The sequence below is a fragment of the Eubalaena glacialis genome, chromosome 4, assembly GCF_028564815.1.
Source record: "Eubalaena glacialis isolate mEubGla1 chromosome 4, mEubGla1.1.hap2.+ XY, whole genome shotgun sequence".
Lineage (NCBI taxonomy): Eukaryota > Metazoa > Chordata > Mammalia > Artiodactyla > Balaenidae > Eubalaena > Eubalaena glacialis.
In genome coordinates, this window is record NC_083719.1 from 142,016,768 (window position 1) to 142,033,334 (window position 16,567).

Below are 16,567 nucleotides of genomic sequence, written 5' to 3' on the forward strand. Positions count from 1 at the left end.
TGACTTATTCAAGGAAGAGAAAGGAGGTCAGAATGGGATGGGGTAGGAGACAGGCAGGAGAGCAGGCCAGGGCTGGACTGTGTCAGGTAACAGAGGTGGTGATAAGGACTGGAAATTGTAACTGCAATGGGATGACGGTAGAGATCTTTAAGCAGGGAAGTGACACAATCTAAGTTCTGCCTGTTGTGGGAAGAATGAACAATGGGGGCCACGTTTAAAGAGGTTTAGAGAGGCTAAATAAGCAGCTCAAGGTTTCACTGCCATTAGTAGCTTGCATTCAACACCAAGGTTTGTTTCCCCAGTGTCACATTTTATATACTGTAGTATAACACTATACTGGAATCTCATATCTGACAAAGGGGGAGCTCCCACTATCTCTGTCATCCCAGGCTTGCTTCCTGCACCAGTCAAGTGAGGATAATTGCTCCTGGTTCTATGATGACAATTCAACAGCATAGATGGAAACACACTTTGTATTCATCTGGCAGCATTCAACAAACAAAGAGTATGACATTATAAGCAAGGAAAGCCAGTGTGGAGAAAAGGGAACCCTCCTACACTGTTGGTGGGAATGTAAATTGGTACAGCCACTATGGAAAACAGTATGGAGGTTCCTCAAAAAACTTAAACTAGAGTTGCCACATGATCGAGCAATCCCACTCCTGGGCATATATCCAGAGAAAATTCTAATTTGAAAAGATACGTGCAGTACTTCCCTGGTGGCTCAGTGGTTAAGAATCTGCCTGCCAATGCAAGGGACACGGGTTTGATCCCTGGTCCGGGAAGATCCCACATGCCACGGAGCAACTAAGCCCATGCACCACAACTACTGAGCCTGCGCCCTAGAGCCCACGAGCCACAACTACTGAAGCCAGCGCACCTAGAGCCCACACTCCTCAACAAGAGAAGCCACCACAATGAGAAGCCCGTGCACAGCAACGAAGAGTAGCCCCACTTGCAGCAATTAGAGAAAGCCCATGCACAGCCACGAAGACCCAACGTAGCCAAAAATAAAATATTAATTAATTAATTAATTAAAAAAAAGAAATGAACAGAAAAGACACATGCACCCCAATGTTCACAGCAGCACTGTTTACAATAGCCAAGACAAGGAAGCAACCTAAATGCCCATCAACAGATGAATCGATGAAGAAGATGTGATATATATACAATGGAATACTACTTGGCCATAAAAAAGAATGAAATAATGTCACTTGCAGCACCATGGATGAACCTAGAGATTACGATACTAAATGAAGTAAGAAAGAGAAAGACAAATACCATATGATATCACTTATAATTGGAATCTAAAATATGATACAAATGAACTTATTTACAAAACAGAAACAGACTCAGAGACACAGAGAACAAACTTATGGTTACCAAAGGGGGAAGAGGGTGGGGAAAGGATAAATTAGGAGTTTGGAATTAGCAGATGCAAACTATTACCTATAGCGTGGATTAACAACAAGGTCCTACCGTATAGCACAGGGAACTATATTCAATATCTTGTAACAAACCATAACAGAAAAGAATATGAAAAAGAATATGTATATGTATGTATAACTGAATCACTTTGCTGTACACCAGAAACTAACACAACATTGTAAATCAACTATACCTCAATTAAAAAAAAAAGAAACCCACGATTTACCCTAATAAGACCAGCTTCAAGTCACAGGTGACCCCGAGTATCAACCCGAGTGAGTTTTCTATCTCTAACCTGTAAAACCTGGACAAACCCGTCCTCCTTCAAGGTAGGCAGCCCAACAGTGAACTAACACGGAATTATGGCATGGGTGAGGCACAATTAACGGGGAACTGCCTGCCCTGCTCCTTTGAGTGGCTGGAGGAGAGATTAGAACAATCTTGCTTATATACAAAAGGTTGAGGATTCTCAGGTAGTTGAGCTGGTTGAGTTTATACTGCTCTCAGAAATCCTTCCTGCTAGAAAGGACCAATGAGGTCAAAGCCATTCCTCCTAAGCTATGAGCAGAACTGACAACCACTCGAGCCTACAATGAACAAGGAAGCCCAATTTCCACGGCAGGCCTCACTAATTTATTTAGCCACCACCTCCAGAAGAGGACCAAGACCTTACTGCCTGGTCCACCATCCCACTGCCCCAGCTTTTTAATTGAACCACCAAGACCTGGATTTCTTCTCCAGATGCCTAAAATGTGCTTGCACCTTGGGCCATTCTGTTCTGGGAAGAAGACCAAGGGAAGCAGAGGAAAGCCACAGCCCGGACAAGCAATGCAAGATGGAGATAGACTAGGTACAGGAAAAAAGAAAAAATAATTTTACTAGAAGACAGCTACCCCCTAATGAGGAAAAAACCCTGAATAGCTGGTGACTTTTTAAGCAGAACTCCATAGACATTGGGTGCAAATGCACTGGATATGAGACCTGTTTGTGTAGGGAGCCAGGTAATCCACTAAGAAGACCTCTCCCTCCCTGTACTGGGTTGAATGGTGTCCCCCCAGAATTCATGTCTACCCAGAACCTAAAAATGTGGTCTTATTTGGAAACAGGGTTTTTTCAGATGTAATTAGTTAAATTAAGATGAGGTCACACTGGATTAAAGTAGCCCCTATTCCAATGACAGGTGTCCTTATAAGGAGAGAAAATAGATACAGATAGAACACCATGTGACAACAGAGACAGAGATGGGAGTGATGCCTCACGAGCCAAGGAATGCCAAGGAGTAGCATGGCCTTGCCAACATCTTGATTTTGGACTTCTAGCCTCCAGAACTGTGAGAGAGCATATTTTTATTGTTTAAGTCCCCAGGTTTATGGTACTTTGTCCCAGCAGCCCTAGGAAACCAATACTCACCTTTATTTCGCACCTGTTCCTCAAACCACCCTTCCCAGTCTCAGCCCAGGGGCAGGAGACAAGACACACAGGCCACGTCTCTAACCCACCTGGACTCTTCCACCTCCCTGGAGCCCATCAGCACTTCTCCCTTTGAGGTGAGGGAAAAGCAGAGATCACATTTCAGCTGCCTCCACCTTCTGCCACCAGCGGTAAACTGGCAGGGGAGTGTTTGTTGTCTCCCCACATTCTCTTAGTTTTGTAGTCTCTCCTTTATTTATTTATTTATTTATTTTATTATTATTTTTTTAACATCTTTATCGGAGTATAATTGCTTTACAATGGTGTGTTAGTTTCTGCTGTATAACAAAGTGAATCAGTTATACATATACATATATCCCCATATCCCCTCCCTCTTGCGTCTCCCTCCCGCCTTCCCTATCCCACCCCTCTAGGTGGTCACAAAGCACCGAGCTGATCTCTCTGTGCTATGCGGCTGCTTCCCACTAGCTATCTATTTTACATTTGGTAATGTATATATGTCGATGTTACTATCACTTCGCCCCAGCTTCCCCCTCCCCGCCATGTCCTCAAGCCCATTCTCTATGTCTGCGTCTTTATTCCTGTCCTGCCCCTAGGTTCATCAGAACCATTTTTTCTTTTTTTTTTTAGATTCCATATATACGTGTTAGCATACAGTATTTGTTTTTCTCTTTCTGACTTACTTCACTCTGTATGACAGACTCTAGGTCCATCCACCTCACTACAAATAACTCAATTTCACTTCTTTTTATGGCTGAGTAATATTCCATTGTATATATGTGCCACATCTTCTTTATCCATTCATCTGTCGATTAGGTTGCTTCCAGGTCCTGGCTATTGTAAATAGTGCTGTGTAGCCTCTCCTTTAGTGTTTCTTAAATCTTATTCAGTCCCATCCTAGATATATTTGGGGTGGGGGCATTAACTACGTATGCCTTATACTATCATTTACCTAATTATTCTTTATGTAAAGTCACTACTTTTACTTAAATTTATTTTAAAAGGAACTCCTACATCGTTACAATATATGGAAAATCAGCATCATTTAGCCTATGCAGAACTTGCTCGATAGATATGTTTTTAAATTGCACATTAAAGTAAAGACACGATAATTATTTTTTTTAAGTTCATTCATGTACCCTTTAAAATAATCTCGGGTGACAGTACTATGGGAAATACCACCTTAAGGGGTACAGTTTAGTTGTCTGAGAACTCTGGGCTCCTAAGCAGAAAAACCAATTTAAGCTCTCCAGTCTCGTTTCTCACCTCACGACTGTCCCAGGAGGAGGCTAAGAGCAGGGGGAAAGAAAAGCACCGGGAGTTCCTAGTTCCCACGCAGGGCGACCTGAGGATACGGAGTCGAGAGCGAAAGGGGCTTTAAATACCCAGCCCTGCGAGTGACAAGGGCGGGGAGGGACTGACCTTCTCGCGCAGGGTGCAGTGGACGTCCGAGGCGACACGCCCTTCCCACCACGGCTCATCCATCATCGAGTCTACAGCGCCGCGATGCGAGGCTACCGGGCTCTCAGGGCGCACCCTGTGTGGACACGGGCAACTTCAGCGGCCACAGCGCGCCCCCCGGCATCCCATCCTCTCTCGTCCTCGGCCGGGGTCTCTGCCGGGCGCCCCCTCCTGTCCCGCTCAGCGGAGCTGGCGGTCGCCTCCCATCCCGGGAAGGTTGCAGTGCCCCCTCCCCTCTATTCGCGGGACCTGAGGCGACCTGGAGCTGTGCAACAACTTGCAGAATTTTTATCTTCCCTTTCGCAAAAGTTGCAGAGAAAGTTGCCGACTTCGCTAGCTCTCCAGAGGCCAGGGCTCCGGCAGCGGCCACCGGCTCGCCGTCCCCAACTCCTCCCCCGCCGCCCAGCCTTTGTCCTGCTCCCACATCCTGCCCTCCGGCCGGGACAAAACTCACGCATCCCTCTCCGGGCGTGGGGGGCTGCGGGCGCCGGGCCCCCCGGCCCAGGGCCGAGCTGGCTGTGCCCTGGGGTGCCTGCACGCGGATGGGCCCTAGCGCTGGGCGCTCCACGCTCTTGACTGCCGCCTCCGTAGCCCGGCTAGCCCCCGCCACCGCCGCGCCCCTGCGTGCGCTCGGGTCCCGCCGCGGCTCGCAGCCTCGGGGCCGCCGGGGGCCTTCCTCCCTCGCCGGGGGAATTGGGGGCCGGGCCTCGCGCATGCGCCGCCGGTCCCCGCACCCCGCGGGGCGGGGGGCTGGGAACTGGAGTCTTTCTTTCGCCGGCGCTGGCTGCGTTTCCTGTCAGCCCTCCTCCCCCGCCTCGGTGGAAAGCTTCCTCTCACCTTCGCGTGGGCGCCGGGTGGCCTCCTGGGCACCCCGCGGACTCACGCGGGCAGCGCTGGGACCGCGGCGCTGAGACCGCGGCGCCACCTGCGCGCGCCACTCGTGAAAGGCGCGGGCAGGATGCCCCCAGAAAGTTCTCTCTCCCGCGTGCGCTGTTCTAGCCAACCTTTTGTCGGTTCCACCTGGCTTTTTTTTTTTTTTTTTAACCGGCCCTGCAATGGGGAGGTGGATTTCCAAACGGGCAGTTCCCACGAAAGCGCCGGAAAATCCGCTCTTGATTATCCACGAGTCCCTGATTCTAAAGGAGGCTCAGTAAATCAACGGATATTTTTTTGTGCTCCTGCAAAGTATAAATTCTACGCCTTACATTGGGAGAAAACCAGTCTTTTTGGAGGGTCCGCTGGATGGAAGGCATTGTCTTTTTAATTGAGTTGATTAGTTGATTGTTTTCGGAAAGGCACGCCCTTTAATCAGCTCCTCTGATGGCACAGAAGATTGATTGGTTTTTGTGATTCTTTTGGACATTCACAGATCTGTTTCAAATCCAGCTAGCAACTGGGTGACTTTTGCCATGTTCCTCAGACTCTATAAGCTTGGAACCCTCATGTGTAAATTGGGAATAAAAATTGCACCAACCTGCTGGAGATATTGTATCATTAAATAAGATACTTCATATAAAGGGATAATCGCCATGCCAAGTATAAAACAAACAACAAATAGCTGCCACTAAAGAGCCTTTGGTTTCTGACTGGTACCCAAGTACCACCTGGAAAAAAAAATTTTAAATCAGCTTTGATAAGCTTCAATAGGTGCTTAAAGAGAAGTTTTAATATAAAAAATAAATTTAAAAAACTACTGTGAAAGTGAAAAATAAGAACAAACAATAAGTGCAGGCTCTGAATAAAGAAATTATAAAGGTTAAACATAATAAGAAAGGCTTGAAGAAATAGAAATAGGTGAAAACATCAACTTTACTCAAATTAACTCAATAAAATTCTAACGATTGTGGGTAGATGGGGGTGGGGGAGGGATGACAACACTTTTTCTAACACTCAAATGGAGGAATATCTATGACAAAAACTAAGATTTTTATAATTTAAAAATGGGGGATAGATCTATATATTGCCAAATCTTGAAACATATTGCAAGGCTATAATTCAAACAGTGGTGTTGACACAAGAATAGATGGATAAGTATCAGTGGAATAATTGAAAGTTTAGAAACATATCCTACATACTTAAAAATTAACTGTGTGATAAACGTGGCATTTCACTTTTGAGGGGAAAAGGATAAATTCTTCAATAAATTGGGCAGGGGAAATTAGTTAATTTGGGGGAAAAAAGTAAAACTAGGGATTTATTTAAACCATCATCAAAATAAATATAAGAACTTGTCAAATGACAAAACTAAAACAATTTAGTAATGAGTTTGATGTTCTTTATTTAAGAGAAAACAATTCATGAATTGGGAGAGTGCAGTGCCTCACAAGCAGTGGAACATTCTTCCCAAGGGATTTTGGGCAAAAGCGAGTTTTATAGAGCATTAGAAGAGGCAATGAGGAAACAGGGCATGATTGGCTAGGAGGTCCTGTTTTCTAGGGTAAGGTGAGCCAGCTTTAGCTGAGTTGGAGGACTGTGATTGGTGTAGTTAGGTTTCCTAGACAGCAAGGTGTTTCCCACAAGTGCAAGCTGATTTAGGTTTAGATTTGTGATGTAGCCCAGGCCACTGGGGCAGCCTCCATTTGGTGGGTCCCAACATACAAATTAACTTTTTCAAACCCAAAGAACTACAAAGAAATATCAACAACCCCCCCCTAAAAAAAAAAAATCACAAGAGAACTAAAAGAAAACACAGGTTATTTCAGAGGAGAAGGCCTAGAGCTTAAGGCATAGGAAGAAACAAAAGGCCAGGATGAGTATATATATTTGAATAAATATGCAAGACTTAGACATCAAATATCACCAAAAAGGAAAGTGACAAATTGGAGAAAATGTTTTTAACAAATGTGGTAAAGGTTGATCTTATTATATAGACCTCTTGTAAATCAATACATATTATAAGACGCTAGTACCTGAAATGCAGAAAAGGATGAACAGGCATGCATGAAACAAGAAATTCAGGGACTTCCCTGGTGGTCCAGTGGTAAAGAATCCACCTTCCAATGCAGGGGATGCAGGTTCGATCCCTGGTCTGGGAACTAAGATCCCACATGCCACGGGACAACTAAGCCTATGTGCCACATCTACTGAGCCCGAGCACCTCAACTAGAGAGCCGGTGTATCACAAACTACAGAGCCCACGCACTCTGGAGCTCCTGCACCACAACTAGAGAGAAGCCCGCATGCCACAATGAAGATCCCACGTGCCTCAACTAAGACCCAACGCAGCCAAAAATAATAAATAAATATTTTTTAAAAAGAAAGAAGAAATTCAAATGGACAGTTATCATTTTTTAAATCCTCATACTAGGAAAGACATTAAACATGTTTTAGAAACAAGGTATATCTTTGTCAAGAATTTTTAAGAACACAATACACAGGATTGACAAATATACAGTGTTGGTGGGAATATAAATTAATACCATCTTCTGAAAGACAATATCACTCAAAAACCTTAAAAATGTATCATTATATCCAACTATTCCACTTCTAGAAATTTATTCTAAAAAAATAAGCAGATGAGTACAAAGATTTTTTTACAAGGGGTTTCATCAACAAATGCTCTTTTATCACCGTGAACTATTAGAACAGGGACTGGTTAAATAATAATTTGGCTCTTACCATTTTTTAAGAGAATGAATAATGACTTGAGAAAATGTTCACAAGACATTAAGTGAAAAAGGAGATTAGATTATGATCCCAATTGTATATTACATTCACACACAATCACAAAAGAAACAAAAAAAATCTGTAAAAATATTAACTGTGTAATCAGAGTGGTAGGATTATGGGTAATTCTAATTAACTTTTTATTCTAGTATATCTGAATTTTCTAAATTTTCTATAAGAAACATGCATTACTTTCACAATCAGGAAAAAAGAATGAATGTTATTTTTAAGTAATCACACGATATATTTACTAGAGTCGCCTTCCATTGAATAACAATTCACAGTGTTGTTTTGTTTTTGGTTTTGTTTTGTTTTTTTCATAGCAGTATTATTTCTTTCTCAGGCTACACCAAAAGAGGACAGACCTTTATTATTCACTGATTTGGAGTCTTCTTTTCCTAAACTTCAGCTCTCAGTTATCTGGAGTTCTGATAGGTGAGAGGGAGACAGAATCTTGGGGCTTTTCTCCCAGGGTATTTTAAGAAGATACTAAACATCATTCGTATTCTGCAGTCCTTTTTGTATCATTCTCAGGAGTCTCTCGTTTTCCCAGTGTCTCTGAAAGATAAAAACATGTTGCACTGATGGTTTTGGTAGTGAGTCCTGTCCACAGGTAGAAATGATGTTGGTGCCCTTAGCAGAAGAAGCTTCCTCTGGTGCACAGCAGGGGAACAACACAACTGGAGTTACTTCTCCCACCCACTCCATCCCCAACTAAGCTAAGAAGTATCCATTCATTTATTCATTCATTCACTCAACAACTAAAACTGTATCAAGTGCTTACTATGAGCGACTACCACCCTCCCACTTCCAATCTCTGAAGCTCACAAGTTCAGAACCAAACATTTAGAGCAAGGCCATCCTACCTCAAACTTTACCAGGTATAAAATGAGAAAATTTTTTTTTTTTCTCTGACCTTTCCAATCTTCCTCAGAGGACAAATCAATCTAATATTATAAACTACTCACTTTAACTTCCCTTTGTCTTTTTTTTTCCCATAGGCTATAAGCTCTCACATTAAAAATATATATTTATGGTGAAATGAACGTGTTCTCGTCCTGGTCCTAGGCCTTGTTCTCCTCCCCAGGGATAAGCAGCGCCTTGTGTTTCCTTCCAGAAGTGATCCACGCACTTACCAACATGAGCACCCATGCCTTTCCCCCCTTTACACAAATGGCAGCATACGGAATGCATCCTTCTGCACCTTCTTTTTCCCTCTCGGTTGTTTCATGGCAGTGCCCGCAGAGCTGCACGGTTATCCCATAGTCCCATAGTATGGATCCATCATGATGTATGTAACCAGTCTCCCCTGGGACCAGGGGAGTCCCAGGAAGAATTTTAAAAAGCAGCATTTTGCAAACAAAACTCAAAACCTAGGATATTTATAAAGCTGGTCCATACTACTTTTTTCAATTAAAAAAACAGTATGAGGGGACTTCCCTGGTGGCGCAGTGGTTAAGAATCCGCCTGCCAATGCAGGGGACACGGGTTCAATCCCTGGTCCGGGAAGATCCCACATGCCTTGCAGCAACTAAGCCCATGCGCCACAACTACTGAGCCTGCACTCTAGAGCCTGTTAGCCACAACTACTGAGCCCACGTGCCAAAAATACTGAAGCCTGTGCACCCTAGAGCCCAAGCGCCCCAACAAGAGAAGCCACCGCAATGAAAACCCGCACACCACAACAAAGAGTAGCCCCCGCTCGCTGCAACTAGAGAAAACCTGCATGCAGCAATGAAGACCCAATGCAGCCAAAAATAAATAAATAAATAAATAAATTTAAAAAAATAGTATGAGATCAAAAAGGCACAAAAGGAACAAGAAAAAAATAAATTTCCCTCTCACTGGGCCAGTTCCTGGGTTGAGTTGTACAGGCTCAAGCTCAGGAGGGCCTTGTGCTTGATGTTAATGTTCTACTGTCACCACCTTGAAATTCTTAAGAGTTTTGTCTTTGAACCCGTGTTTCGTAAACGAAGTCCAGGAGGACAGAGGAGCGTGCATATGAGCAGATGACATCCGTGACATAGGTGTCTGCTGTTCCTTGCTGCCCCATGAGCATGGAATTCTAGTGGACCTCCTAGGCCTGGGAGTTCAGTGAAATCCAAAGAAGTAGAAGGTAAGCATGTTACCTCTATACCTGGGGGGCAGGAGGAACTGACAACCCTGAGAGGCTATACTTTCCACTGAACTAGACTTGCTTTGAATGCAAAAAGAAGGCGTGACCATTTCCTAAAGGCTGCTGTAAACAAAATACCACAAACTGGGTGGTTTAAAACAACAGAAATTTATTCTCTCACAATTCTGGAGGCTAGGACTCTGAAATCAAGGTGTCAGTGGGGCTATGCTCCCTCTGAGACTCTGGGTAGAACCCTTCCTTGCCTCTTTGAGCTTCTGGTGGTGGCCGTCAATCTGTGGCTTGCAGCTGCATCACTCCACTCTCTGCCCCTATCTTCATAACATTCTTATAAGGACAGTAGTCAGCCATCTAGTATTAAGGGCTCACCCCACTCCAGTAGGATCTCATCTTAACTAATTATATCTGGAACGACCCTATGTCCAAATAAAATATTAGGACTTCAACATATTTGGGGGGGGAGGACACAATTCAACCCATAACAGAAGGCAATAACATTCTGAGAAATATGAATGACCCAGGAAGCCTATCATAGCCTTTCTTACTGGTGTTGCTTCCGTGTATTAAGCTACCATGTATCATGACACAGAAGGAAAGGAAAAGGTGGGGCAACCTGTCATTCCTTTTCCTTTCCTCTCTTCCCGGCTCATGAGTGAGCCAGAGGTAGAGAGTATTGATAAGATGTGCACATCTCAAGAAGTTCATTGTAACAGTATTCACAATAGCCAAGACATGGCTAAGTGTCCATTGATGGATGAATGAATAAAGAAATTGTAGTATATATACACAATGGAATATTATTCAGCCTTAAAAAAGAAGGGAATCCTGTCACGTATAACAACATGGATGAACCTGCAAGGCATTAAGCTGAGTGAAATAAGCCAAACACAAAAAGACAAGTACTGCATGGTATCACTTACACGTGGAAGCTAAAAGACTCGAATTCATAGAAGCAGATAGTAGAACAGTGGTTACCCGGGGTGGGGAGCTGGGGAAAACGGGAAGATGTTGGTCAAAGGGTACAAAGTTGCAGTCCTGTAAGATGGATAGGTTCTGGGGATCTAATGCGCAGCGTAGTGTCTATAGATAGTAAAACTGCATTGTAGGGACTTCCCTGGTGGTCCAGTGGATAAGACTCCATGCTTCCAAGGCAGGGGGCACAGGTTCCATCCCTGGCCAGGGAACTAGGATTCCACAAGTGGGGCGGCCAAAAAAAAACAACAACAACAAAAACAAAAAACAGGTAACTGTGTAGAATGATGGGGTGATGGATATGTTAATTAGCTCAACTGTAGTAATCATTTCTCTATGTATATGTATATCAAAACACATGTTGTACACCTTAAATATATACAATTTTTATTAGAAAACAAAACCAAAAAAACCCCAAAACAAAAGCAAAAAGGAGTGAAATAAAAAGTTGCATTAGTTGTGTGCAGCATTTCCACTGCTATTATATAAACTAAATACATACGAACATACAAACTGTGAAATATGAATTGTGTGATTTCAGGGATCCTGCATATGAGTTAAATACTTTTACTTTTGCATTGAAAAGTGGCAATGCACAATATAAAGATGAATGATAAAACTCACAGTAATATTTAAATTTTTCTTTTCTTTTTTTTAAATCTTTGGTCATGCCATGTGGCTTGTGGGATCTTAGTTCCCCGACCAGGAACTGAACCCACGCCTTGGGCTTTGGCAGTGAAAGCACAGAGTCCTAATCACTGGACTGCCAGGGAATTCCCAATTTTTCTTTACTTAGAACATTAAATAGCAAATAAAACAATGACAAGTTGAGAGATGGCAGAAGAAAGGAAAAAAACTTTATATTTTAATAACTTTAGCAGCACTTTTCCCTGCTTTTTGAACAAGGAGCTCCATGTTTTCATTGAGCACTGGGCCCTGCAAATGGAGATAGCCCAGCTCCCACCTCTGGTCCCTCTGAACTCTACCCCAGCGGAAGCCCATTGCTATGGTCTGAATGTTTGTGTCCCCACCATCTCCCAAATTCATATGTTGAAATCCTAACACCCCAAGGTGATGCTATTAGGAGGTGGGAGCTTTGGGAGACGATTAGGTCATGAGGGTGGTGCCTTATAAAAGAGACCCTGGAGGGACCCCTAGCCCCTTCCACCATGTTGAGGACACAGCGGGAAGGTGCTGGCTATGAACCAGGAGAAGCGCTTTCACTAGAATGTGACCATGCTGGCACCTTGTTCTATGTGTTCCCAGCCTCCAGAACTTCTGAGAAATAAATTCCTCTTGTTTATAAGTGACCCAGTCTGTGGTATTTTGTTACAGTAGCCTGAATGGACTAAGACACCCCTTTATGTTTCCTCCCAAAGATATTCTATACCTTATGATTCTTAATCTGAACTCACCCATCCCCCTCCATGGGCAATCCTTGGGGCAAAAATTTCCCCTTCTCCCCACCATTACAATTTACCCTCACACCATTTAGGCTCCTTGAAGACAAGGACAGTGCCTTATGTAAAGGAGGTGGTCAATACAGTTTTCCTGAATTAACAGATAAATGAGGGACATATGGATAGCAGAGCTAATGGAGTCTGAAGGAATCAGCTGGCTCAGACTTCAGCTTGGTAAGGCATTATCCCCAGTTTTCACATGAGACTCAGAAAGTTGTAAGACCCTGGACACTTATGCTCTCTGGTAGTAAAAAGGAGGAACTATTGTTTCCTTAAAAGACTGTTGTGACTATGAAAAGAAGAAAGGTGCGTGGAAGTACAAACTGCTCTCTAATATGTGTCACTCATAACAAAACATGCCAGAACATTCCTAGGACATTGCTTTTATTTTTTAATATTTATTTATTTATTTGGCTGTGCCAGGTCTTAGTTGCCATGTGCGGGATCTTCATTGCGGTACACAGGATCTAGTTCCCTGACCAGGGATCGAACCCGGGCCCCCTGAATATGAAGGGTGGAGTCTTAACCACTGGACCGCCAGGGAAGTCCCAGGACATTGCTCTTTAGAGCCTAAAACAAGTGCTGTGTAAACTCACTGTGGGGAGTTGGCAAGCAGCTCTCCTTCCACAGGGCTCAGCTTCTCCTCTGTCAAAGGAGGGGATGGGATTAGATCCCCAGGGTGGGAAACAAACTCAGGGGGACCAAGGGGTCAGGAAGACAACGTGAGAGAATCTTGCTGGGTGGAAGAATGCTCTCACAGCCCTCCTGTGTAACTTCCCTACCCCCACTCCCCACTCTGAAGGAGACACAGGGATAGAGAAGTACTCTTCTCCGTGAGGAAGACAACAGCACAAGTTTGATGTTCAAGGGCCATGCAGCCGAGGTGCTGGGGGACAATAGGGAGTGGTGAGGATTGCGGTGAACCAGACAGCTCATGGCACATCACAAGTGAGGTGCCCACTGTTCCGCTCTGATTGTTCCAGCTCCAGAGTTTGGGTCCATTATTTCCAGTTTGTTAGATGTCTCAAAGAAAGAGGAAACCGAGATATCTCCTGATTTTTAAGATACTGGCTTTTTTTCCTTTCCTTTTCTTCTTCTTTTTTTTAAAATACTTATGGCCACCCTCAGCATCAGACCCGTTTTGTGAACGCTGGACTAGGTGTGTGACAAGGAGCGTTCCAGCCTGACCAGGAGCCCGTGGGGAACAATGGAACAAGAGCCTAAGACTCCCCAGACTCCAGGAGGAAATAAAAGCAGCCATTAACTTAAAAGCCCCTGAGCCTGCCAGACGCCCCTCCCCTGACAGACAATGAACAGGAAGGAAACTGAGACTGGACAGTAAAAAGCAACCAGACAAGCCTGCTGGGGCCTGCCGGTAGGACCCTCAAGCTGAGGAGGTCCTGACCGCCAGCAGCCAGCTGCCGATTTCCTCAGGCCACGGGATGCCAAGAGGTCACCTTCTATGAGGGGCTTCCAAAGCTTGCAGGTGCGCAGAGACCCAGGCTTGAAGAGCCAAGAATTAGGGCAGCAGCTGCTCAGCTCGGGGGGCCTGAGGCTGGGAGTTAGGGGAGGGTGCTGGGCCATCTTCTATTTTGACATTTTTGGATTACACAGGTATCACTCTCCTTGTAACACTATTAAAACTGGATTAAAATATGTTGAAGATCCTGAACAACCCCACTCTCCTACCACCATTAGGCAACCATGTGATATCAATGTGATGATATCTGGAGCTGGGCACATGGAAGGTGGGGATCAAGAGAGATGAGGTCGGAGGCTCCAGGTGGAAGCGGTGGAGGAGGTGAGAAGGGACCAGACTCTGAGCATATTTGGAAGTTAGAGCCGACAGGATCTGCTGATGGAACAGATGTGGAGTGTGAAAGAGGGGAATCAAGACGACCCCAAGGTTTTAGGTCTGAGCACCTGAAGGTGGTAGTTCTCATTTCCTGAGACCTTAATCCCATGACCCAGGACATTTTTGAGGTCTTGCCCTCCCCCGACCCTGGCCTCTCTACCTCCCGCCAGCTCAGTGGTTAAATCAGGGCTCTGAGAGAGACTGCCCAGACTGCAATCTTGACCTTGCTTCTTTCTAGTTGATGATCTCAGGCAACTTACTTAACCCCAGATTCTTCATCTGTAGAATGGGGATAATAAGGGGTAGATCCTTTATAGAGTTATATGAAGATCAAATCATATCATGCCTGGTATGCAGAGGGCACTGAGTGTGAGCCCAAATTACTATATAATCATGGAGTTGTAATCACCTGAATGCAGTTTTGTATCCTGCTGCTTCTAAGCCCCAAATTATCTCATGAGCATTTTTCATGAGATATCTCAAAAATATCTTTCAAAAATATTTTCAGGGAGTTCTCTGGTGGCCTAGTGGTTAGGATTCTGGGCTTTCACTGCAGTGGTCCGGGTTCAATCCCTGGTCAGGGAACTGAGATCCTGCAAGCCGTGCAGTGAGGTTAAAAAAAAAAAAAAAAAATAGTAATAATATTTTCAGTGGCTGCATAATATTCTATCATGTTGCTAAATCATTTATTTAACCAGTCTTTTATTGTTGGATATTTTAAAATACAACTGAGAGTTATTGGTAACACGTTGTGTTTTTTCTGTGCATTATAAATAAAATCCTAAAAACATACTTTTTAAAAAAAATTTTTATTGGGGTATAATTGATTTACAATGTGTTAGTTTCAGGTGTACAGCAAATTTTAAGTGCTTTACATGTAACAAGTCATTTTTTCCTCATAACAATCCTATAAGGTACTATCATCATCATCCCCATTTTCAAGATGAGAGCATGGAGGAACAGCAAGGTCAAGATCACAAAATTAAGTGGAAGAATTAGAACAGAACCCAGGCAGTCTGGCTCCAGAATCCACATTCAGAACCACTACACCAGCCTCTCAGGTCCACTAACTTCCTACGGCTGCTAATACCCAGCCATTATATCATATTGAAGTAGGCTGGACCTTCTCAGATCAGACCAGGGAGCAGATGCACCTGGCGGGCTTGTTAAGCAGATGGCTGGCCCCGCTCCCTGGGTTTCTGAATCTCTGATAAGAAGGGGTGGGCCTGATCATTTGCATTCCCAACAATGCCCAGGTGATGCTACTGTGCTGGTCTGAGGATCCGACCCGTGAGGACCAGTCCCAAGTCCATTCCCCCCTCTCTTTCATAAGCCACCACTTCATACCTTTTCTCAGCCTCCAACACTTTGTCCCCATCCTCACTCTTGACTGATGACCTCCCTTCTACCTCACTGAGAAAACAGAAGCTGTCAGAAGGGAACTTCCACAAGCTGCCCCAGCATATTTCCTCACCTTCCTGCTGCCCTCCCTCCTGTTATTACAGATGAAATGTCTCTCTACTGGATCATTCCCACCAGTATACAAACATGCTATAACTTCTCCCAGCTTAAAAAAAAAACTACTTTAAATCCCACTCTTAGCTACCTCTCTCTGCTTTACAACCGAGCTTCTCAAAACAGTGGTCTCTGCTCACTGTCTCCAATTATTCACCTGGTGTCTCTTTTTATTTTCTAAGAAAATTTTGTGATAAAATACATAACGTAAAATGTGCCCTTCCAACCATCCTTTCAACCATTTTAAAGTGTATAATTTAGTGGCATTAATTACTTTCACCCTGTTGTGCAACCATCACCACTGTTTTCAAATTTGTTCCTATATATAGGAAATGCCAAAGAATCCAGAAGAAAGCTACTAGAGCTAATAGCCAAGTTCATCAAGGTTGCAGCTGCCTATTGTCTCTCGAATGATCCCCAACCATGTTTTTCCTCTATTTCTCCTCCCAAACTTCTCTTTCCAAAATCTCCTCTGAGCTCCATCTCGCTAAAGCCAATGGTCAACACTCGATCCTAATTTAATTTTTCCTACTGCATCATCTGATATGATTGATCATTTCTTCCTTTCTGTAACAGTATCTTCACTTGGTGCTACAGACTGAAGTTGTGTCTCCCACCCCCAAATTCATATGTTGAAACCTGATC

At 44.0% G+C, this 16,567-nt stretch overlaps 1 protein-coding gene across 1 annotated transcript in view; it reads right to left on the reverse strand.

Annotated features, from left to right (window-relative positions):
* Positions 1–4,995, reverse strand: part of CCNJL (cyclin J like) — a 56,185-nt gene extending 51,190 nt beyond the window's left edge. The window contains exons 1-2 of the mRNA XM_061188401.1: positions 4,775–4,995; positions 4,282–4,396 (exon numbers count right to left, since the gene is read on the reverse strand). Of these exons, the coding sequence (XP_061044384.1) occupies positions 4,282–4,347 (66 nt within the window). The 5' untranslated portion in view covers positions 4,348–4,396; positions 4,775–4,995. The remainder of the gene's footprint in view (positions 1–4,281; positions 4,397–4,774) is intronic.
* Positions 4,996–16,567: the final 11,572 nt, after the last annotated feature.